Source organism: Thermobia domestica, chromosome 17 (genome assembly GCF_964235325.1).
Source record: "Thermobia domestica chromosome 17, izTheDome1.hap1.1, whole genome shotgun sequence".
In the NCBI taxonomy this organism is placed as follows: Eukaryota; Metazoa; Arthropoda; class Insecta; order Zygentoma; family Lepismatidae; genus Thermobia; species Thermobia domestica.
In genome coordinates this window covers 160,515,900-160,532,302 of record NC_137470.1, presented here as the reverse complement: position 1 = coordinate 160,532,302, position 16,403 = coordinate 160,515,900, and the positions used below count along the sequence as shown (strand labels likewise).

At 35.7% G+C, this 16,403-nt stretch overlaps 2 protein-coding genes across 4 annotated transcripts in view; one reads left to right on the top strand and one right to left on the bottom strand.

Annotated features, from left to right (window-relative positions):
* Fhos (Formin homology 2 domain containing) overlaps positions 1-16,403 on the top strand; it is a 792,187-nt gene that overhangs the window by 245,163 nt on the left and 530,621 nt on the right. The window lies entirely within an intron of this gene.
* On the bottom strand, positions 1,042-7,215 carry LOC145674615 (uncharacterized). The gene is made up of 2 exons (XM_081744832.1): positions 6,005-7,215; positions 1,042-1,596 (listed from the first exon to the last, which is right to left on the bottom strand). Exons 1-2 carry the CDS (start codon positions 6,425-6,427, stop codon positions 1,042-1,044), a joined length of 978 nt encoding a protein of 325 aa, XP_081600958.1. The 5' UTR covers positions 6,428-7,215.

Sequence of the window (16,403 nt, the reverse complement as noted above, 5' to 3'; positions counted from 1 at the left end):
AATAATCTCTTTGGGTAATATGCAATTGACCCTGAATTTGATAATAATGATTATGACTTTTTTTAATGCCACAAATTTGGCCATCTTTCGATACATTCCACATTGTACATTTTTTTTGCACGAATAGCTTCATCGGGTGTCAAAGAAGCTGCTGTTGAAGGGCACTTGACTTCGACGATACCATTTTCTCCAATAAGGCCATCAGGGGTTGCACCAAGGAAAGGTACTTCAGCATCGATGAAGAGTCCACATTCAGCAATACTAACGTCCAACCTTCTTTCTAAATCCTTTTTCGCTCTTTCTTCATTTATTCTTCCATACGCCATAGCGTCACAGTCAAAATTAGAGTAGAGAATTTCTTTAACTAAAGACTTGCAACTCGTTGTGGGTAACATCTTACATACCCGACCGAAGTACGAAGCTGTAAGAAGTTTCCTACGTTGCTCTAGCCATTCGCCACTTTGATATTGAGCTACTGTCATCCTCTCTATTCTTTTACGTTCATCATCTGACTTCCTAAGATTATCTAAGAATTCCCTGCATTCTCTCTCGAAATCTGCAGAAGGCAAATCAGGTTTTTGAGCTTGCGCTCCATAATGTTCATCATGATCCGGTTTCTTTTCATGAAATAGAGACTTCCGACACTTTTTTTCCACTGAATTAATTCTGGCTTCTATCTTCCTCTTTCTAGTGGTCTCGCACTTCTTTGAGGTTTCACTGGGGCTACTGTTATACATTTTCTTGTGAAGCTTGTAGAAGGCAAATCCAGTATTATGACGTACTACTGCACCAGCACATCTAGCAGCATACGAGCGACCAGCAGAGTAATTAATTCGTTTCCCTCCAAGGAACTTTGCCACTGCAGAGTAGTAGTGCTCCACTGGGTTACTGTCGACATCTTGAATAAGGCTTCTGCTGTGTAAACGCAGTTGCCTTACTACATTATTAATTTTTTCAAGTAGCCCACATTCTTTCAACTCAGGAACAATGCACTTTTCATTTGGGCATTGTTTTCTTGTGCAGAAGTAATCTGCACACTTTTCATGGCTGCCAAAAATATGCAATGGCGATAATATCTTTGATAATATCTTTCCTCAGATTTTCTATCCTTTCATCTATGGGCGTGCTCTCTTGTTTTCGATGCTGTATCGCTTTAGTGATGGCGGTTTTTAACCGCAGTACATTGTCGCCCAATTTCTTCCTCAGAACTGTGGTATTTCTCTGTTTATCACTGGTTACTGCTATTTCTCTAAGTTTGTTGCAAAAATTGCGTAAGAGGTGATTTCGACATTCTACTTTCTCTACCGTTATATTTCGATATGGTCTTGCTTCTAAATTTTTTTTGTAGACGCTACTGTCTCCATCTGCTATTAATTTATGATATCTAATGCCATAATCAACCTCGCTTCTGCAGAAACCTTCAACGATAGCTGCTGGTTCCATAGCACTCGAGCTACTGCTCTCACTCCAGTTCTTGAAGCATAGGTGGTATTTCGGTTGTTCATCTTTGGAAAAGGCCCGACTACAGGAATAGCAATACTTATTTTTTACTCCAATATAAAGAACCTTTCCTGTCTCGTATCCCACGATTGCTCCCTGAAAAATAAGAAAAAAAAAGAAAGTCGAAAAATAAGAAAAAAAGAAAAGACAATCAAAGGATTCAAATTCTTATAGCACATTAATTGAAACATACATTTCAAAAACCCCTTAACTGCAAGGTTATTCCCTATAGAGATCATAATGATGGATGTTCTGCCGGAAGGCAGGTCTTTGACCCGAATGTCCCTGGGCAAGAAGAACCCATGTTAGGGATGGTACTGAGACAAACTTTTATATACCGAGACAAGACCGAGACCGAAACATTTTTTATATAACCGAGACGAGACCGAGATAGACTTCTATAAATCGAGACGAGACTTAGGTCAGTCTCGAAAGTCTCGGTCTCGTCTCGAATATTGATACCTATTAAAATTGCCTTTACTTAAAATTTGTTTCGTTGCTGTGTTAAATAATATTGGAACGGTTGACTGAAGTACAGCGGCGTATTTAGGGGATGACTATCGGGTTCAAGTCTCCCACGAAATATATTTGTGATCATTTTCCCACATTGCACGTACAACACAAATGTTTCTTACCCGTTCCTGAAGCCTCTCCCGATTTATTTTATTTTATTTTAAGATTTCTTGTTTTGCTACAGCCGCTCGTATGACTAAAGAACAAAGACATTTCTGTTTTACGTAGATAATAAAAAAAAACAGTTAATGTTGAACGGAAGACAAAGAAAAGAAAAATGCTGAATTAGTAGCAGACATAATTTTGATTTTTAAAATTTATTTTATTTTTTTATTTAGCATAATCTTTGTAATTATATTCAAAATTATAGCAGTTTCATTTTGCTCCACTACAAACACGAAAGTATCTGACAATTTGGAACTATTTATATTGTTAGGCGCAAGAAAAAAAGTATATATACAGTATCGCACCGTAGGTAGTTGGGGCTCCGGGACTGATTAACAACATGAGGCCCCCTTTCATATTTTTATATTATAAACAAATGACAAGAATCAAACATATACCAAAATAAAATGTCTTTTTCCGGTATCAGTATTTACAATTAAAATGCAATAATTTATTAAAATTTTAACGTCGCTACATGAAAAGATACATGGCATTAGGGACGCGCAGAAGAGAGTCCAAACTTCCCCTCCTTTGAAATCCCGACTATTATGTAAATTTACCTAATTTTAGGGGCGATTTTACAAATTTTAATACAATTTGTCATCAAATTGAATTTGGACTACCCGAAAAGCTTTGGACCCCCTCCTTCGAAATAAATTTCTGCTTACGTTCTACATGACATCATTGAAATTCTATGGTTAATCAAAGCAATAATAATAATAATAATAATAATAATAATAATAATAATAATAATAATAATAATAATAATAATAATAATAATAATAATAATTTTTAAAACTTTTTAATACTTCACACAAACTACTGCGAAGAGAAGTATGAAGAGTAAAACAAGACATTTCCGAAAGAAAACAAATTGGTGTTTTATCCTACTTAGTGGAGTAACAATAACTCTGTGGGCCCCCAAAAGCTGATTTCGTCGCCACCGAGGGGCGACATTTCTCCTGGCGTACAAACATATAGGTCTGCAGCATCCATGACAAATTATTCAAATTACAGCACTAAATTCTTTAATTTCTTAGGTACTATCCTTTATTGAGTTCTCCGTGTAGAAATTTTGTAAAATTGACTGGTATTTTCGAGGCCCTTATGGGTAAGGGCCCTGGGGCACTGGCCCAGTTGCTCGTGCGTAGTTACGGCATTGGATATATGCTTATGTAATGCATTACGACCTCATGAACTTGTGTATAAGAAATAGAATGTATTTAAAGTGAGACGCGAACTATGCGAAACATCGGACTTTGAATATAACTTGTTTGGCGATCCAACCTGAGACCACACATAGCAAAAGTGAGTGCCGTTGCTCCCATCGCAAGGTTAGGGAAGTTCGTGTTATAAAGTGTCAATTAATCACGGAGATGTGAAATGGTAATAAAGCATTTGATCAATTTGAAACCAAATATATTGTAGAAATAATTTACCCTTTTTGTTAAGATAATGAACGTTATATTATGCTTTAGAAATGACAGTCAAAGCAGAATGTGTTGAATAATAAATGAGAAATTGTAAAATTTCAATTTCAGTACGATTAAATACATTCATGCTGCTATGTGTTACGTTATCCGTTAGGATGTATTGAACAATTCTGATTTAAAGGAAGAAAATAAACTACTGTTTAGCACCGGAGTTAATTTAATAGAGTTTAATTGTATAGGCAGTACTGAGGCTATATTAGACAAAGTCCATTGCTGAAAGTGAAACATAGGTTACTATTATAGTTTTGTCCCAGGTATGATATATCCACTAACGATTGGATCTGGAACACACGCATGGAAGCATTTGCGCTAGGAAATTACCTATGGAGAGGTACACCATACCATAATTCTAAGTCAAGAATGAAAGCAAAAAATAAGAATCGCAAACGACAAACCTCACGATACTAATAACACTTTTTAAAATTTTAATTTCGCAATATTTATTTCGAGACTTTCGAGACAAGACCGAGACTTGGCCCTCGAGACAGAGATCGATACAAGCATCTGTTGACCGAGACAAGATCGAGACCGAGACGGCGATTTTTGACTCCAGACGAGATCGAAACTACTATTTATCAATCGAAACGAGAAAGAAACTGTACAAAGTCTCGTCTCAATACCATCCCTACCCATGGTGATTTGCCCTTGCCTTCCATGGGATGATGATGACGTATAAGGATGAGACTTGCAGTTTAACGTGGGATCCGAACAACTTGCCCCCCACCGGGAATCGAACCCGGAACCCCTTGAGTACAAGGTGACAAGTTTAACCAACCACTCATCCACCGGGGGCACTTTATCCCAATACTGACAGTGAGTAATAAATTGTTATTTCTCTTATCTTACAACAGTTTATTGCTGTAACTAAGCATAAGCGCTGGGCTTGTGTCAACTCAAAGATCAGCTTATTTACATCTAGTAGACAGCGGTGTTGGCGTTATTACCTCTCTCCTCCCTCCAATCACCTCACTCTACTGCCCCTAACCTGTATACTGATACAGACTATGATAAAAATTGAAACTTTCCGGTAGCTGAAAAGTTACGAGTGCTGAGCAGTTGCTTTTGGAAAATCAAGTAAAATTTATTGACAAAAAATAAAAATGCCACTTATAAGATCCTTCAATTCTCATTTGTGTTTACGGTGCCTTCCCCCAACAGACAAAAGGTCTGCCCTCCCAGCAGACAATTTCTGACTCCGCCCATGTATACATTACATTATCGCATGCATTTCCAATGAATTATTTAAAGGCCTTTATAAAATACAAAGAAAATTACAGACGCTAATAATGACAGTTCTCAAATTTCTACTTTAGAACTTTGGTGAACTAAAAAAAAAAAAATCTACAACAAAAACAGCAAAACGCATTCAACACCTTCAAAGTAGAAAATGTGGAAATTTGAACATCATCATCCATTTATATACAGACATGTGCTTCAAATCAGTAAATAATAATAATAAATGTTGCCACGAGACGAGACGAGATTTTTCTCGTCACGTCCAGTGAAAACACTGTCTCGTCTCGAAACTAGATTGTGTGTTTCGTCTCGGGGCAACACTAGTAATAATAATTCCATGTTCGAAACAGTTTTTACTTGCAAATAGAGCACATTTTATACTAGAATTTAGTTGGATATTAAAATTCTTAAATTTTGCATCTTATTTTAGTTCGATAGTAAGCTGTTTCCCTTTCAGAGACTTCTAAACAGTTTTTCGACATGGTTTTGTGTACACGAACATTCCAGTGCAGCTTATGTACATTATATTCGGAATGCATTTTTCCATATGTTACTTTCCTAGGAAATCTCCTTTCATTCTATTATGGGGGGCGCGGTGGCTCAGTGGTAGAGCGTTCACCTCTGGTGCTTGGGGTCCCGGGTTCGATCCCAGCCCCCGCCAAGTGAACTTTGTGGTGGACAAACACCGTGCTCGTGGGTTTTCTCGGGGTACTCCCGTTTCCTCCCACTTTCTTCATTCCACCATTTCACTCATCTCTCATTATCACCGTCTCCTTTAGCCTAACCGGCATAACCGTGGGACGTAAAACTTACAGATTTCATTTCATTTTTTTTCATTCTATTATTCTTTGAATCGTATTATGATCAATTCAGTTCAATAGACTACATGCTCTGGAAGAAATGCTTTGTGGACAGAAAGTACGTGATTGTAGAAGATTCCAACTACTAGATAACATAAAAACAAGTGGAACGTATGCTGCTATGAAACGTACGGAAGAAGATCGAGTGGCGTGGAGATTGTTATGAAAATCCTGCACATTGGGCACAAAAGCATGAATGAGAGATTGAATGAAACTACAAAAATAAACATTACTTACCACTCCTGATAAAGAGCTATAGTTGTTCCTGTACGATCTTTTCCCCCAGCTTCCATCTGCAATTACTGATACTAGTGGCGTACCGTCTCTATCAATAGAACCCCGTTCTACTGCGATACGTGCTTCCTCCTCAGCGGCAATTTTCATCTCATCTTGAGCAGTTTTTTCCCAGCCGTCGCAAACGATATCATGGAACTTTTTGAATGTTTTGAACGATAATGGTGGAATATCCAATGCAGACAAAAGCTCTTCTAACTGGGCATGACCACCTCCGGTAGATATTGTCCCAGCTGCTGCTGCAGTGTTGATGTCCATTGAGTCAGCTCTTTCTCCTGTCCAGATCGATTTTTCCAAATTGCACATGTTACATTTGAATGTTAGTTTGCTCTTTAGACCAAAGTGGGTTTCTCGTACAAATATCATGTTTCGGAATGTGCAGCCAAAGGGGCCATGATCGTCTAACTTCTTTATACTGTCCAGAAAAAACTTGATGTCTACTATTCGTCTGCCTTCCAGAGGGATGTTGGAGGTATCGGTAGGCGTCGGTGGTGCTGCAGCTTTTTTCAATTCTCTGTAATAATAATAATAATAATAATAATAATAATAATAATAATAATAATAATAATAATAATAATAATAATAATAAAATACATGTCTTCGTGGTGCTGGGGTGGCTTCAGATGGAATGTTTTAAATCCAGTACGAAACGGCAAGAGTTGGAATTCCTTAGGGTCCGGGTTTCAGATCGCGTATAAGATCAGTAGCAAAACGGATATAGGACAATTTGCCACCAGTTTTCGCAAAGGATGACAGCTTGATAGGGATTGTTTCCAATCAAAATTCTCGCGAGACCAATTTCTGATTTTTAATTTAGAAGGAAAATTTTAAAGAGTACCGGCTGCGAGAAAGAAAATCGGACAAGAATTCAGTGCTGTCGGTTTCCGGGCTAAAAACCGAACAAACGTTACTAGGTCCTGTGCCCCAAAAGGCGGATGAAAGTCTTCGCAATGAAGGCGTATCGAATTGTACAGTCCGCAGCAAAAAATCGGCAACATGGGCATGTAAGTTTATTGTGAAACGACGAAGTCTTTTGCACCAAAATAAGTGTGCAGGGGAGGACGCCGAGGTTTCTCCTGGCGTGATTCGTGCCACTTAGACGTTATGTTGATTCCTTGCGTTGTTAAGCGTAATTTCACAATAAACTTACATAATGTTGCAGGTTTTTTTTTTTTTTTTTTTTTTTTTTTTTTTTTTTTTTTTTTTTTTGCTGCGGACTGTACAAAAGGCGCTCAGGTTCTAAATTGCTGAAGATTTTAATTTCCAGCACTAAACTTCCAATGAACAATACAAAAACTTCATCAGGGTGTATCCAACGGATTTGGAAAATTTATGGAAGAAAATTGGGCTAAAATGTTCAAAAAACTGCATTTTCATCGCACAATAAATTCATGATTAACATGTTCAACGTCCGAAATACTTGATTGCTGATCACCTTCTTGTCTTCCTGCGTTCAAGATTGGAATTTTCTGAGAATCCCTATCGCTGAAGTTCAGAAAGTCTGAGGCGATGCAGCTGACCAACATTTCAATGCTATCAAAAATACAATAGACCTTAGAGTGGAGATGCAATATCTCTTGTGATATTCTTTCAAATACAGACAGGAAATTCCAGAAATTCCAACTTGACGACAAGGGCGCCGATCCTAGGGGAGCCGTGCCCCCCAAAGCTCATGTGGGCCCCCATGTATGTTTATGAATATATATTTTTATATGTATTTTTTATTGTTATATGAATTTCTTTTTCTGAATGCCCCCCCCCCCCAAGTTACAGAGAAATCGGCGCCCTTGGGGGTTGAGGAAAAACATACGAAAGGACTATTAGAAGACACACATTTTCCTCTACTTCTTCTTCTTTTTTAAATTGTAAGTACTCATGATTGGTTTACCTGCCATGTCAGATTCAAATCCTGTTCTAACTGCATTGCACAGATGTCGAAAAAATATATTTTACGTATCTCAAAAGTTATAATAAAATAAAAGTTCAAACAAACTAAAACTAAACTAGTGAAAGAAGAACTGAAAAGCACGAAACAAGATCAGAAAGTATTCACATTTTTGCCGCTGTGAACTACAAATATCTACCTACATTTATAATTGATATATTATGTATAAGGCAAAGCGACATAGGACAATGGCAAAACTGAACATTTTCTGATCTTGTTTCGTGTGTTTCAGTTTTCTTTCAGTAGTCTGATTTTAGTTCGTTGTGCTTTCTTCATTGTCTGGTCACTACAAAATAAGTGGAAATAAATATGTGATTTATGAACCAAAGTAAATGTAACTCACTCTCTATTATATATATTATTATTATTATTTCGTTGCTGTTGTTTCAAAGTCCGATCCGCAGTCTAGATTTTCAAAGAATGTTTTTGGGAAGAGTAATTACGCCTTCCTCAAGATAATTTCAAATGCAATAACACGATTAGAAGTGAGAAGTACACGTTATTATTATTGATAGCATTTTGTCATTAATATGAATCTATTAAGTTCAAATGTTTCTTAAACTGCCACGACTTTGATTCTTAGCGAGGAACAGCTTTAGCTTAGATTATTAAATACGAACTGATATGACTGTTAAATTCAAACTATGTTTTTCTTTATTTCTGTCCTTCAATTTCAATGAATTCAAAAGTTTTATTTACTTCCGTTTTGATTCGGGAATTAGCGGGTTAAAGTTACTGGTGCGACCAAAATTACCACTCCACGGACCAAATCACCCCGGTGAGAAAACATTGCAGGAAGTCAAAAAATATTACAATTTTTTGATGTCTTAATTTTTGAACTGATAAATAAGTCTATCTCAACCAGAAATGAATTACTTAAAACAATTTATATTTTTGAGAATCGATTTTATAACCAAGGCTCCGATTTTGATGACCTAAAATTATGAAAAATAACCTATAAAATTACAATAAAACATTAGAAAACGTTTAGAAATGTATTACAGAAAATATGTATTCATGCTTTCTGTGGATGAATGTCTTTCTGAATGTGATTAAATAGGCTTTAATACTCGAGTTAATTGCTCCACTTGCTGGAAAGCATTTTGCATCTGTAATTATATGTAATAAATGTAGTGTTTGATTTTAAAAAAAAAAAGAAAGAAAAAAAAAGCAAATGCTAGAGAATTAAGCGCTAGAATAATTTTCTTTAGAGCGAATTATGTCCTATGCATATTTTCTTTACGAGGGATTTTGTTCTATCTGAACGAAAAATCTTAAAGGGGGGGGGGGAATATGCCCAAAACTCTTGTGGAATATTTAGGCATACTTCACATCAATGTTGTGTTTACTTTCTCCAAAAGGATAATAATAATAATAATAAAAATAGTCTTACCTTTTCCGTTCCTGATATTTTTTCAATCCAGTCGGTAGTCTTCTTTTCTTCCTTTTTGTTGACAGTCTCAAATTATTCGATGCCATTCTATCCCGAAATAAAACAAAATCAGCTCTCTTCACTAAACTCTCCAACCACAACCTTTACACCGATCAAATTCGGAAACAGACTGAACGATATGAATGACAAAACTTGTTCTTTGCTGATAGCGGGGGTGGGGCTGAAGAAGCAAGGGGTAGATGACACTCTGAGGTTATAGTTGGTTCGCTATCCTCTTATACAGTTTCAGAAGCTCAAAGGAAATGTCCCTTTCCCACCAAAAAAAAAAAACACAAAACAGTACTCAAATAACGCCAGCGGACAACCCTCCCGCTGGCAAAACCGACCCACCCATCAATGCTGGTACGACGTTGCCTTATGTCTTTCCAAACTGTCAAGAAATGGTCAGTGAATATTCTTCCTCTCTCTCTCTCTCTCTTTTCTTTTTGTGTCAATTTTAAAAAATATTTTTCGCAACACGCTTTTATTTTCCCGTAACTCAGATAAAGTAAACATTTTGCAGCGAAACTAGAGCAATGTAACACAGCAAGCATAAACAGCAATAGAATAATAAGCGAAGCGCTATATAAATAGCACCTATTGACTATAGCAAAACCAAAGAAATGTACTGTAATAGACGCACTCTCCAATTTTGATAAACATTGAAGTAACACAGATCGAATACTATTATCAATATAATATAAATATGTCTTGAGAGTGCTGTTCATGCTAAGAGACGAGAAATAAGGTTTCCTTGTCTCACCTCGTAAATTTTGTAAGTCACATCTTGTCTGGCTTTCGAAGATTTTGTTTCTCTAGTTTCGAATATCGAAAAATATGTCCTCGTCTCGTTTCATTTTGTAAATTCACATACAAAATTTACGAACCGATTTTTTAGACTTCCAAACTATGCTATGCATAAGTGTCGGAAGTCTTACAGAACGAGTTTGTCTGTCTGTTGTAGGGTATCACCGCCAAAACAATAGAAGATATCGAGATGCGGATTTTGCAATCGATTCAGCATCCCACAAACAGGTTTTGTCTTCTCTATTAACCCTCTATTCAAACGAGAAGTAATTAAAATTAATCATTTCGGAATGGTAATAGATAGCGAAAAACATTTTTCTGCAATCGATTAATGGTCTATTATTACTACCTTCAACACTCTATCGAAACCGGAAGTGGTTCAATTTACAGTACTTCTGGTTTTAATACTGATTTTCCGAGCAAGAACTGTAAAAGATATTGAGAAGCACCATTTTTGCAATTGGTTCAGCGTCCCAAGAATAGCTTCTATACCCTCCCTTAACCCTCTATTCAAGCTGAAATGGTTCAAATTAACATTTATTTTTTTGGTTTTAACATTTATCGCCACTGAACAAAACCAGTAAGAAACAGCGATATATATATATATATATATATATATATATATATATATATATATAATATGAACTCAGAACAGGTTCTTTCTTTGATACTATTCCTCTATTACAACCAGTTGTAGATGTAACCGACTACTTCGAAGTTTGAGTATTGTATTCAGATGGTTTGGGAGTCTTCTGTAGTTTTAAAATTCACTTGTATTAATTTCACCTAGAAGTTATCACAATCCTTCAGCGTAACGAGAGGTTCATGAAGGGAGTGATATAACATTCAAACCATATTTAACATTGGAGTATATGGTTCAATGAGTTGCGTATCTTTAAAAAAATGATAAATATTTTTATTTTGTGTGAGTACAATCATTTGATCAATTTATGATTTTTATACTATGATTCATGTATCAATAAACAAAATTTGAGAACTAAGACTGGGATAAACTAGAGTTGCCTGCCAGACTCGTGAAATTTATCTCTCGTCTCGATTCTAATCTCGAAAATGAGACGAGAATTGTCATTTTTTCTAATCTCATCTCGAATTTACAAAATACTTACCATCTCGGAGGCAACACTAATCTAATACTATATATACTAACAATAAATTACGCTTAATTTGCTCAAGTATAAATTAGAAATGAACATTGCGTGAATTTATTATTGTGTTTTTGTCATAATCATGATTTTTTGGGCTGCACAATTCCAATTGCTTGTTTCTTTAAATTATTACGTATTCAGTAGTTAATTTTAAAAAAAATCAAATGTGGTCATTTAAAACCTACTTAGGCAGTCTGTAGGACAAACGTAATACGTAAATAATGATAATAATTATTATTATCCTTTACTGATCACTTTTTTTATATATATATTAGCAATTTTGCAATCGTTTCCTCGTATACGAAATTCTTAGGTATTATGTTTTAATACTTGTGTTTTTTTTTTTAAAAAAAAAGAACTTTAGAAATAACACAAAAAGAAAAATGTGGCAACTACAGATCTGTCACTCTCACCCACTTTCCTTCGACCAGCAATAAATAAGCGCTCATACTGTGTTTTGTGACATCCCCCACCACCCGCGGTGTGTCGGCATCGGACAGCAACTGTAAATACCCGGTCACGGAAGACGAACGCAAGCCTGCTTTCTCCGGCTGCATTTTTGAACAGAGTCATCTAACGGGAAAATGCTGAACTTTTTAAACATTAATTATTAAGAGAATGTGCACTCTCTAATTTAATTAGCATTTTCTCTGTAGATAATAATTAACAAGAAATAAGAAAATTTTAGGTTCAATAAAGACGAATCAAAGATTATGAAGGTATGCACCTCAATTGCTAATTCTCATTACTTTCTCTAAAAAGCGGTATCGGGTTTAGTGGTAAATCTTGATTTCCTTATGGGGAATTAAAAAATAAAATTAATAATTTTGAGCAAATTACACACACATATTTTATGAATACTTCATGAATTTGAATAATATTGTTAAATGTATAAACCTGCTTTACGATTTTCTCCAAATGAGGAGTGTAGGTCGTGATATCATGCAAAATTGAAAAAATCCTATGTTAAATTTATCCCATTTTTCACGGCATCCTCGCAAAGCTCCAGTCCACTCTTAAAGCGGCGAATCAGAATCCGAAATTCAAAATTCACAAAGAGAAGAATGAAGCGTCTATTTTTTTAAAAAAAAATAAAGAAAGCTGGGAGAACGCCTACACGGAAGAGAGTTACTCTAAGTCGACACTTCATCGTGAAAACATCACCAACACGCGATTCATAAGCGTACGTCAACTCATATGTACATATATATACAGGGTGGGCCATTTTAATTAATCCACGGAAATATCTGAAAAATGATAAAACATAGAAGAAATGTTTGAAGTACACGTTATATATTGCTAAGGGGGAAAACCAATTCCGCTAAAAGTACCCCTCCTCGCCCCCCGTAAATGGGGGTAACGGGGGGTAACTTTGAAATGTCAAATGGGAACATGGGTCGAGTAATACCTCGTTCGAAAGGTCTTGGAAAACTAAGTAACGCTGTACCAAAAGATGTTTCATATTGTGCACCAGTTTCAAAATGGCCGCCATGATATGGTTCCGAAACTCCAGTACCCGTAGTATGAAAACCATGGAAGGTAAATGAATGGAACAAAATTGAAATACGTAAATATCATAGGATGATCCCTGTGATCCCAGTGGCCTCCCTGAAGGGGTCTTGGGAGCTAACTTCAAAATTTCAAATAGTAACATGAGTCGAGTGGTACCTCGTTCGATAAATCTTGCAAAATCAAACATCTTGCAGGAGAAAACGATTGAGGTGAAATGGCAGTGTTCTCAAAAGGCCGCTAATAGTTACTCAAAATGTAACTGTGGCCATCCGCATTAACTCAGTGCACCAATTCTCTATCCATGAAGTCTGCCTTCCAAACAGCATTGAGTAGGTCAAGCGTACGCCCGAACCGTTGTCCGGTCGGACATTGAAATTTTGAAGTTAGCCCCCAAGACCCCTTCAGGGAGGCCACTGGGATCACAGGGATCATCCTATGATATTTACGTATTTCAATTTTGTTCCATTCATTTACCTTCCATGGTTTTCATACTACGGGTACTGGAGTTTCGGAACCATATCATGGCGGCCATTTTGAAACTGGTGCACAATATGAAACATCTTTTGGTACAGCGTTACTTAGTTTTCCAAGACCTTTCGAACGAGGTATTACTCGACCCATGTTCCCATTTGACATTTCAAAGTTACCCCCCGTTACCCCCATTTACGGGGGGCGAGGAGGGGTACTTTTGGCGGAATTGGTGTTCCCCCTTAGCAATATATAACGTGTACTTCAAACATTTCTTCTATGTTTTATCATTTTTCAGATATTTCCGTGGATTAATTAAAATGGCCCACCCTGTATATATATATTTAAGTGTTTAAATTTCAGAAAAATGGCTAGCTAGACACCCGTTAGCAGCCAGTTACTTAAATCACGCGTTATCCACAGCAACTTCGTCGTTACAAGATTATTTATACAAATATTTAAAACATCGACAGATAATTCTTATCATCTTACGGTAACGCTACATAAATGGTGATGTTGAAGTGAGTCTGTGATTCTATATACGTTGATTTCCCGCATAAAGTGCAAAGACAGGAAAAGTAGTGCGATGTATGGCGGATATATATATAAACTGTGCGAGTGAAATTTAAGTGCAGATGGATTTGATAAGTGACGCATCGTTGCATTTCAACAACATGGAGATGAAGGACGGAGACACGGGTTCGATCCCCAATACTCGAGACAGATGCCTTGCCACAGGAAGACCCAGACGCTTCAGACAAACGAGGACCTCTTCTCCGGGAGTTGAATCCAGAGGACAGCGGGGTCTGAGAAGGGACATTAGGAAGCATTGTGACGGTCAGTTAAGTACAGTGCAGTTTTCTTCTGAAGTGTGGAAATATAAGCGGAAGGACTTATTAAGGTAGGACAAAGTATTCTGCTATTTTCTTTATTGAAGAAGGACTATGGCCAATATTTCCGTGATTCGTGATCTCCATACTCACCTTTTCCTAGAAACTTCGGGACATTGTTTATTCATACGGAACTGTCCGTAAACATTTAGAGCATTTTTTTTTCTTTCTTTTTAAAAGAAGTAAACAAATAGCCTAATGCCTTGGTTGCATTTCCAAAATTAATTCACTGATATAGGAACTGTTAATTTCATTCTTGAATAAGTACCATAAAATTTTTGATTATTTTACTAGTGAAATTTGTATACTTTGATTTGATCTTCAATCATGCATTTATTTGTAATCGTAATGTGTCAATATTTAGATCCTTGAAGCCGTCATTATAATCATTTATATGCAATCCAGTATTTATTTATATCAAGTATGGATTATTTCTCTTTTAAACATAAATCGCGTTTAAGATGTGTGAATGTAATGTAATTTCTGTTTTGAGTAAACTATGATTTAGCGTCAAAGTCTAGTTTTTCAAATTTTAACATTTGTATAGGTTGTGTTAGGGAAATATGTGTCAGAGCGGTAAACAGGCTTAATATGATTTTATTGTAACTTGTCAATTTTTATTATACTCATTCTTAAAAGAAACAATCAATATAAAGGTTCCAAAGACGTGCTATGTTGAGTAAGTTTCAGACAAATAAGTGTAAACACTCTTATCCCGTAATATCGTTAGAGTCTCGTAAATAAGGTAAACAAATTTAAGATACTCGAGTAAATCCCTTCGGAGGTACCTATCTGAGCAACGAACGCAGATAGGGTCCATAGCTATGGAGAAACGTTTATTCGCAAAATAAGGAATCAGTGAGAAAATCAAAAAGTGTCGACAATATAATTATTTTGATCAATTGGCCAAACTATAATAATGGTAGTACTATATATATATTTCTGTGTAGTATATTTGAATATGAAATATTTGTGTAGTTAGTGTTGTGTAACGATTTTTATTGTGAATTGTATTATTTACCAACTGATATAGTATGTGTACAAAGCTATGTTTTGTTTATGCAAATCTTTTAATATTGAAAATTCATTAGAGTTCATTAGAAACAGTGCACTAAATTTTCTCAAAAGCATACTATCGCTTCTAAACTATTTCTCCAGTAAGTCTTGCAAGCAACCTAAATCATTAATTCTTTCATTCCGTAATCCGATTCTTAAACTTATTTCCATTTCTTTTATTAATAAAAAAAGGTAGTAACTGTGGGCGAATTACTTAATAGTCGTTTATGTCTAGGGGGAAAACAATAAATCATTTTGCTAATTAATATTCAGTTTAATAGAAATTTTTGTTTGTATAACTACGTCATAGTAATTATAAAGAATCGAATATTGTCAGTTTAGTTGAGTAGAAATAGATTGTTGCTAAATTTTACAGTCAAGATTGAATAATTTGAATATTACGTTGTACAGTGAAGAATGTGTTAAGAGAAATCATATTATTTGGTCAAAACAGTCAAAAGTCTGATTCATTTTCAGTAAAGTCAATTAATTCATTTTTTTGTAAATCCAAATTAACTTTCTTGTTGATTTTTGTAGATATCACCTTATTTCTCGTTAAATTTATTAAAAGTCTATTTGACGTTAGAACCAAAGCAGTTATGTGGTTATCATTTCAAAGATATGCCTATTTCTTTAACCGTTATTAGCATACCTAGAAGAACAGAAAAAGTTGAAGCACGGTTACATTGACCATCAGAAATTTTTATCTAAATTAACTCATTTTTTTTAAAAAAAAAACTTTAAATTAAACTTTCCTTGTTTGTTGCTTTTTAACTATTTTTGCTATCTCCACACACTTCGGTGACAGAGTGATAGTCAGTGTAGCCAACTGAACAAGCCATTAGCGAAAAATCTTTCTTTCAGCTTTGCAGCTTGTGAGATTTTTGCTCCGCATGTTTAAATCACTTAACTATTAACTACGCACCTGTTTTCCTAGCGCCTTGGAGACACCGTTATGGGGAAAACAGGATCGATTAGACATTAGGTCATCTTTCGTTATATATATATATATAATTTTTTTTAATTCCTAACCATCTTAGCAAAACTGTATCTTTACCTTGGAGAA

Excerpts from the sequence above, each read along its gene's own strand:
- LOC145674615 (XM_081744832.1), bottom strand. The coding sequence starts at position 6,427 with ATGATATTTGTACGAGAAACCCACTTTGGTCTAAAGAGCAAACTAACA. Across the intron at positions 1,597-6,004 it reads ATAGCTCTTTATCAGGAGTG|GGAGCAATCGTGGGATACGA; the intron begins GTAAGTAATGTT and ends CTTATTTTTCAG.